Source organism: Schistocerca nitens, chromosome 1 (genome assembly GCF_023898315.1).
Source record: "Schistocerca nitens isolate TAMUIC-IGC-003100 chromosome 1, iqSchNite1.1, whole genome shotgun sequence".
In the NCBI taxonomy this organism is placed as follows: domain Eukaryota; kingdom Metazoa; phylum Arthropoda; class Insecta; order Orthoptera; family Acrididae; genus Schistocerca; species Schistocerca nitens.
The window spans coordinates 13,617,900-13,627,029 of record NC_064614.1 but is presented as its reverse complement, the minus strand read 5'-3'; the positions used below and the strand labels follow the sequence as shown (position 1 = coordinate 13,627,029).

General features: G+C 37.0%; 1 protein-coding gene across 2 annotated transcripts in view; it reads right to left on the bottom strand.

Moving 5' to 3' along the window:
* Positions 1 to 2,643: 2,643 nt before the first annotated feature.
* LOC126234422 (uncharacterized) overlaps positions 2,644 to 9,130 on the bottom strand; it is a 64,200-nt gene continuing 57,713 nt past the window's right edge. For both annotated transcript variants that reach the window (XM_049943125.1, XM_049943117.1), the window contains one exon: positions 2,644 to 6,250. In XM_049943125.1, the coding sequence (XP_049799082.1) occupies positions 3,113 to 6,232 (3,120 nt within the window). In that variant the 5' untranslated portion in view covers positions 6,233 to 6,250 and the 3' untranslated portion in view covers positions 2,644 to 3,112. The remainder of the gene's footprint in view (positions 6,251 to 9,130) is intronic.

Genomic DNA, 9,130 nt, shown 5'->3' with positions numbered 1-9,130 from the left:
GGAAGTGCGGAACGAACCTGCTTCTGTGGTTGCTTTTTTTGCTGCGAGTGTTGCGGCCCAACGCGACGTTGTTTACGCGAGTGAACCGCCGCCACATCTTCGTTCTCCTGTGAAACAGGCAAATTGTCCTTGTCGAAAGTTGACTGTAACGCGCCTACATCACACCACGCGTCTATTTACGCGCCAGCAGCGTGAGACACTTCAAAGGATTGAGCGATCCTTAGAACTTCCGACAACGACGGGTTTGGCAGTTGTAGGGCACGTTGCCGAACTTCTTTATCAGGAGCAAGCCGTACAATAGCATCCCTAACCACTGAATCAGCATAAGACTCATGATGAATGTCCATGACAAACTGACATTTCCTACTCAGACCGTGTAGTTCCGCCGCCCAAGCCCGGTAAGATTGATGGGGCTGTTTACGACACCGGTAAAACGCCACGCGGGCGGCAACAACGTGGGTGTTTTTTCAGTAATAGTTAGATAATAAGTCACAAATTTCTTGGAAGGACAGAGAGGCAGGTTCCCGCAGAGGCTTACTGAGATAGCAGCTGATAGATCCGTGGGGAAATCCAAGATAGAAATAATGACTTACACATAGGAGCGTCGACAACGCCGAAAGCCAAGAAGTGTTGCCGCAAACGCTTCTCATAATCCTCCCAGTCTTCAGCGGCCTCGTCGTAAGGAGGGAATGGAGGCGGAGAAGAGGAAGACAGACGATGAGTAAGCGACGTCAACAACGCCTGAATAGCAGCCGTCAGCTGTGTTTGTTGTGCCTGAATAGCAGCCGTCAGCTGTGTTTGTTGTTCAATGAGCGCTTGCATAAGCTGTTCCATGTCTGCCCCGTCACGAATACACAAATCCAAAACGCAGTGAAAATATCCGATCTCATCGCCAAAAAGTGTTATAACCTTTAATCACCAATAATTGCGTGGATATTCAAACGCACTCACTTAGAAACAATAGCTGGTTACATTATAACAACTCAGTATCTCTTATTCGACTGGCGTGCCGTGACGAGCGGCCGGCGCCGTTCGTAGCTAGGTGGCGCTCCCGTCCTCAGCCAAGTTGCGGAGCGCCTCTATCGCCGTTTGCATGTACTGTCATAGCGGCACTATAAATGTCGTGGCACTGTCACAACAAATACGTCATCCCAAAATTCTTTCTAGTGTCCCCTTAAAAGTTAAAAAGTTACCAAAGCTGCACATTTTTAAAAATGAACTTAAGAAAATACTTGTAACTGAAAGCTTTTGCAGTGTTGATGAGTACGTAAATTTTATCTACATCTACATCCATACTCCGCAAACCACCTGACGGTGTATGGCGGAGGGTACTTTGAGTACCTTTATCGGCTCTCCCTTCTATTCCAGTCTCGTATTGTTCGCGGAAAGAAAGATTTTCGGTATGCCTCTGTGTGGCCTCTAATCTCTCTGATTTTATCCCCATGGTCTCTTCACGAGATATACGTAGAAGAGAGCAATATACTGCTTGACTCCTCGGTGAAGGTATGTTCTCGAAACTTAAACAAAAGCCTGTACCGAGCTACTGAGTGTCTCTCTTGCAGAGTCTTCCACTGGAGTTTATCTATCATTGCCGTAACGCTTTCATGATTACTAAATGATCCTGTAACGAAGCGCGCTGCTTTCCGTTGGATCTTCTCTATCTCTTCTATCAACGCTATCTGGTAGTAATCCCACACCTGTGGGCAGTATTCAAGCAGTGGGTGAACAAGTGTACTGTAACCTACTTCCTTTGTTTTCCGATTGCATTTTCTTAGGATTCTTCCAATGAATCTCATCTGCTTTATCGGCGATTAATTTTATATGGTCATTCCATTTTACATCACTCCTAATGCCTACTCCCAGATAATTTATGAAATTAACTGCTTCCAGTTGCTGACCTGCTATATTGTAGCTACATGATAAAGGATCTTTCTTTCTATGTATTCGCAGCACCTTACACTTGTCTACATTGAGATTCAATTGCCATCCATAGCTTAAAGTTAAACATAGCCGTTTGTCATTGGATATAATGTAAACTTAGAATTTGTTTGGTTTATGTACTGGGTTTTCAGTATGAGTTTATTTGCATCTGTATGATCTGCTTTTGTTTATGTACTTAATTATTTGCATGAGTTGTAAACAGATGCTATTATTTAAGTTTTTTTGTGATAACATATGACAAGTCCTATATCATTGTACATGACAAAATGGATGATCAATAAATGAAATAAATGAAAATAAATGTTGCTACATTTCCAATATTTAAAACAAAACTATAGACAATTCTAATAAAGCACTGTTTATGTTCTTTAAAAGATATCTTGGATATGTAAAAATAAATCTTGCTTAAGCAGTTATGGTAAACTTAGGTTATATGAATATGTACTTACTTAGTTTACTTCTTTTTTGGTGATATTAAATGTAGCTGTATTCTCATTTTAACATATCCAGTATCACTCGTACTATTAGTTATACAAAAATGCTGGTTCATAAATTTTTCAGATACACGAAGGATTCACACATTTTAAATGCCTTTTATTTATAATGTTTCATAACAATACAGAACAAATTACAGCTTAGAACACAGTACAAATTGTCTTTAAACACTTCTATAAAACAAAACAGGCCTGAAAGAAGTACCAAGACAATTTTTCATACTCATATGGGAAAAAAGAAAAGATAAACATAAAAGCAGACTCATTATAAAACTATTCAAGTTTCCACATAATCTTCTCTTTTTATTGAATATTTTATTATACTGTGTTGTTATATGACAAATTTGTTACCTACACAGATTTGAACACGACTTTAGAAATAGCGTCAAGCTACAAAATGACCACAAGAACAAATTATTGTTTTCCTTAATGTACACATATACAGTCCAGAATACCTTTGGAAATTGACTCATTCCATATCCCACAAAACACACCAAGAAAGTTTGTAATACGGTGAATTTTGCTATCACAAAAGCATTATAAAATAACAAAAGGACAATTCACCTTCTACTGTGAATCTTAAATAATTGACCATTTAAATGTAGACTGACTGGAATAATAAATATTAATATTCTTTCAGTCATTTTTGCAGCAATATCAGAGGAATTTCTTCCATTCTATGCCTTCCGTTTCTTCCCAGTATGTTTACTACTTGAACCCTTTTGTCTGTTTTTTGCCGTTACGGAAGGGTACTTCTGATTGTTTTTTGCTGTTACTTTCTTAGCACCAGTAACTTCACAGTTAGATGAGTCTGAGATTTTTGAAATTTTCCTGTTCTTTGATTGTAGCGTTAGATCTTTCTCTTCTGTATGGATATCTGCATCCATGTTTGTAACAAAATTTTTAGTTTTCTTCAAAGCTTCCTCTTTCTTTTTGTCTAGATCTTGATACTTTCTTGGGTTCATGTCATTTGAAGTTACTTTCTCTGCACCAGTAACTTCACAGTTAGAGGAACCTGAGATTTTTGGAATTTTCCTCTTTGTTGATTGTAACTTTAGATATTTCACTTCTGTATGGATATTTGCGTCAGTGTCTGTAGCAAACTCTTTAGTTTTCTGCAAAGCTTGCTCTTTTTTTTGTCTAGGTCTCAATACTTTCTTGGATTCACCATTATTTGAAGTTCCTTTCTCATCAGCAGTCACTTTACACTTAGATGTATCTGAGGTTTCTGAAATTTTCTTATTTGGTTCTAACTTTAGTTTTTCCTCTTCTGTATGGATATTTACATCAGTCTCTGTAACAAAATCTTTTGTTTTCTCTTTTTTTCGTCTAGGTCTTGATATTTTCTTGGGTTCATTGTAATTCGAAGCTACTTTCTCAGCACCAGTAACTTCACAGTTAGATAAGTCTGAGGTTTTTGAAATTTCCCTCTGCTTTGATTGTAACTTTAGATCTCTCTCTTCTAGATGAATATTTGCATCAGTGTCCGTAACAAAATCTTTACTTTTCTGCAAAGCTTCCTCATTTTTTTGTCTAAGTCTCAATACTTTCTTGGGCTCTTTGTGACCTGAATGTTTTGTATTTACAGTTGTGTTTGCAGTGGTTAAGTTGTCCAGAGATGGTGGAGGCACCTCAGACATTATTTTTGGCCAAAAAAACAAAGACAACAGTCGATCTTTCCAAATTGAAATACTTGACTGGAAATCCCTTACACCATCAGTTGGGGATGTACCTCCTGAACTTGTAGATGACATCTTCTTCAAGTGAACATTTGACTGACTTCCTTTCTTACTTGTCTGGCTATGTTTATCATTCGACAATTCTTGCGAAACACATTTGTCCTCTGCAGACCATTTATTACAGTCCAAATTTTGGCAAAAAGAGGTAAGTGTTTTAAATGCTGCAAGAGTACTGTAATTTGGTGGAATACTAAACAGTGTATTTTTTGAAGTGCTGCCATTAGTACCGCTTTGTGCCGGAAGGGTCATACTAGAATATGTAGTTAGCTTTGATGTTCTACTTGTCCGACATTGTACCACGGGAGAGGCATTCTCCCCCTTCAGAAAGTGAAGCATTTTTCTATCAGGCTTGGAGAAAGTTGTGGGTTTCTGTGTTAAGTTACCACACAGAACAGTAAGCTGCATTTTTACTTGTTGTGAGAAACGGGCATTTTCATTCTTGTTGTAGCGAATCTGTTTGTTGTTCCCAAACTGTCCACTGCCAGATTTAAAGAAAGAAATCAGTTGATGATCTACATTTTCAGCACTGCCAATGGTACTCTTGTGTACACGTGGTTTTACATATGTTTTTTTCATATGTTCACGTTTCACTAACTTTGTAGGTAGTTCACCTTCATGTAAGTCACCAGTTGGAAGTTCTGTTGACTTAGTGTTTTCTATAACTTCCAACATTTTTTGTGGGCCACAATGGTTGGCAACCACTTTTCGAGTAGTCATGTTTAAACGTTTTCCAGGATTTTTTTTAATCCACTTTTGTATTGCACCATACCTGTGTCGAATTTGTGTTCTGTTTCGATTATCAAACATTTTACTTATCTGGCTCCACTTCCCTTTACCCAGTTTATCTACTAAGTCTAAGAGCTTTTCATCTTCTTCTGCAGTCCAGGGCTTAAATGGTTCCTGATATTGTAGAAATGTGTTGAATCTATTCCGTACTTGTATAGAAGTACGACTTGGCAAATACCTTGAAATTCGTCCAAAGTCTGCTCCATATTTCTTCACTCCTCTTAAAATTATAGCATCTTCAGATTTTGTAAATCTTCCTTTTTTTATAGAAGGATGGAGAGTGTACGCCCAGTGGTTATAAACTTGAAACTTTGTACGACCTTCCATACATAAAGCAATTTTATTCCATGGAATAAAATTACCTATGCGGAAATGCTCCACTAATTCTTCCAGTTTTTTGTTTTCTTCTTCAGTCCACTTCTTTTTTGCTACATTTTTATTCAAGCGAGTCTGGTGGTGATGTATGCACTGATAAGCTGACCGATTTGTCCCTAGTTCTTTTGCTATTTTTTCCCAATCCTGATAGTTATGTTTTTCTGCAATCTGTGCTAATTTTTCTTCCTCTTTTTTATTCCATTTATTTTTATTTATTGAAGGCTGCAGATAACTAAGCCACATTCCTATACACTCATTGGTATTATGCCTTTCTTTCAGGTCAACTGTGGATATCTTCATCCAATCAAGTTTTGAAATATCTTCCAAATAATCTTCTTCCGAAAAATGGGCCTCTTTATCACCGAATCTTAGTTCACTATCTGCTGTGGATTTTCTCTGACCCTTCAATAGCAATTTGGAAGTTTCTATTTCTCTTGTTACAGCTCTAATCAAATTCTTTTTGTCCTGTTCTTTCCATCGATACGAAGAAGGTAAGTTTATGTCTGTGACATAGTCTTTCTTTCGTATCTCAACTGCATCTTGATTGGGAGGGGCAGGAAAAGAATCATGGCCTTTAAAGTATGGAATGCCAAAAATGTATGGCCATCCACTGTGTGACGAAGTACACATCTGAGATTTCTGTAACTCAAGTTTTCTTATCTCTGCCTGATTTGCTTCCAAGGCTTTTGTGTTTTCTTCATACAGCAATAGAAAATCCTGTTCAAGTTGATCCAATGCATTTTTGCAGCTATTGGCAAGATTCAAACACTTCCGTAGATCTTGAATCACATTGGTAGGATTTGACTGGAAGTTGTTGATGTTTTCTTCTCTCAGCACATTCCACATTAACTCCAAATCTCTCTGCACAACATTCGTCTCTGAATCCCAGTCCAGCATTGTAGTACTGCAGCACCACTGTAAAAAAAGCGTTCTCAAAGCATTTGTTGCAATAACCACAGTTTACGGCTTTTTTTTAAATTTCACATTATACAAGCATTTTTCAATATCTAATAGCAAAATCCTGAATGGAATACAAAAAAATTGACTGAGTATAACACATCCCCCCCCACCATCTCTCACACACACGTGTGCGCACCAACACAAACATATCTACACCTACATGGCTACAATCACTTAAATCCGTTGTTGTGTATCTGATATGCCTTCTCATTTTCCCCTGACTTACTATGCAGTATCTACAAATTAGGAAATATATAAGTTACTGAATCCTGAATATAATGTACAAATATGTTATCTGTTTTAGATCCCACAGCATGTTGGTGCTTCTATGGTAGATTTACAATTGTATTGTTCATTTGATTAACACTGTAGCTAAACAAAAAGGGGGATTTCTTGTTGTGAGCAGTGCGTATGAGGTAAGAAAAAAAAAATATTCTGCAGGCATAATGTCTATTGCAATACAAATCGAAACGAGCAGTGGCACAAGATACTGAAAAGTGTAGCAACATTATAACAGCAAATACTGTGAACATCTTTTCAGATTAAGATTCTTTATTCATCATTCAGCATTTCTACAAGCAATAGACTAATTTTATTAAAACAAATTTTACATACTTTTAGTCCTCATACAATGTGTTTTGCCAGATAGATGTGTAAATCTACTACCACTTGGTATTTGCTGATAGAAATCCTGTTTTTCAGCTGCTACGTATTGACACACATCAAGTACGTTCCAAGATGGTGCCTAGTACTGGATGTTTCGCACATTATGCTTACAAAAGTAACATATTTAATGGTATTCTGTGCATAAAGTGCTTCAATGTAAGTGTACAAGCCTTTTGCAGTGAACGTGAATAAAACTAAAAACTATGAATCCTGTAACATCAAGGTCAAGAAACAAGCAAGCTATAAGAGGAGTGGCAAGCACTGCAACTGCATACAGTGCAAAGACAGAAGTGTCACATTAATTGTGAGAGTGAATTAGTGAAAAAAGGAGACATTATAAACATTCTTCACAAAGAAAACATTGATCTGGTAGGAAAATAAAATCTTTAGAGACTTGTATCAGTGAGCTTAAAAGAAACAGTACAGAAACAAGAAACACACGAAAATCGAACTCTGTTTATGATATTCAGTGCAACAGCATTCACAAAGCTGCAAACATGTTGGAAAAAAAAAAAAAAAAACAGTGAAAGTCAAATGTTGATAAAACAAGTGAAGTGATAGTAGCTTGCCTATTACAAATATGTTTGCCCAAAGTGAAATGGTTGGAAATAAGAAATATAAGAAAAACAAGTGTAACTGCTACAATAATGGTGCTACATTTTTCAGTATCTTCTATTGCTTGTTGTGTAGATCTGTACTGCAATAAACATTATGCCCTTTGACCTGTTTTGTTGCATTTTCTCAAACTAAGCTTTCTATTTATTAAACACATAACACAGAAAAACCAGTGTGTTTCAGAATTACAACTTTTAGCAGGCAGCCAGAGAAGAGGATGTGGATCACTTCTACAGTCGGAAACAATTATCAAACCAGGAGTACCCTTAAAGGAAATCCCAGGAGTATGCTTAAAGGAAATCACAAAAATAGTGGTAAACCTAATTAAAAAATTTAGGGGAGAGCTCTCAAAATTGTTTGAAATAAAGTCAGGTGTCCGACAGGGAGAGGGTTTGTCACCTCTCCTTTTCAATTGTGTGTTAGAGAAGATAGTTCAGGAATGGAGGAAGGACATCAATACTAAAGGGGTTCAACTAGGAAGAAATCCAAACAAGATCACTGTTGACTAGTTAGCCTTTGCAGATGACATGGCATTGATTACAGATTCGCTAGATAATGCCCAGGAACAAATAAGAGAACTGCAAAAACAAGCAACCAAAGTAGGACTACAAATATCCATTGAAAAAGCAAAGTTCATGATAAACATCTGTGATGCTCCCCAAAATATTGCAGTTGACAACAATACAATACACAAAACAGATTCCTTTAAATACCTAAGAGAGTGTATTACATACAATGCAAAAGAAAATACAGCTACAGAAACTAGTTTGCACAACATCGAAAGAGTGTTTCATATGACTAAAAATGTTTATAACAAAAAAAACTTGACCTGAAACACGAAATTAAGACACTACCAAACAGTGGCCCAACCTGAAGCTCTGTATGCAGCAGAAATACTTAAGCAAACAAGAAATGGAGATCTTGACAAACTCGAGAAGGTCAAAAGAAGAATTTTAAGGAAATCACTGGGAGCTAAAAGAAACAATAATGCTGAATACAGTTTAAGACCAAACAGAGAGCTATATTTGAAAACTGAAAAACTAACTGATGTAATGAGGAAGAGAAGACTACAATTTTTTTGGACATATATTCAGAAAGGACAACAACAGTCTAACCAAGCGGATATTCACATTACTCAATAGCTACAAATCCAAGCCCGCATGCTTCATAGAGACTGAAAAGAACACGGAAAATGCTGGAATTACAACAGACACAATACAAAACAGAACACATTTCAGAAAGGCAACTCAAAAGGTAGAATTTCAGGAGAGTAAGAAAACAACTAGATGAAAGTGGACTCAAGAAGAAAGGGAACAGCACTCTAAAAGGATGAAGGAAATTTGGAAACTAAAGAAATCTCATACAATGAAGAGTAGCCAAAGTTGATTCATCGTACCCTCCAAATGGGTTATTCGAAAGAAGAAGAAGAAAAACTTTCACACCAGACATTAGTGGTACTAGGAGGTACAAATGAGACTGGTAACCCCATTCAAATGGTTAAAAAGCATGTGCATGAAACATTAGATACTATACTGAAACTTAGTTATAAAATGA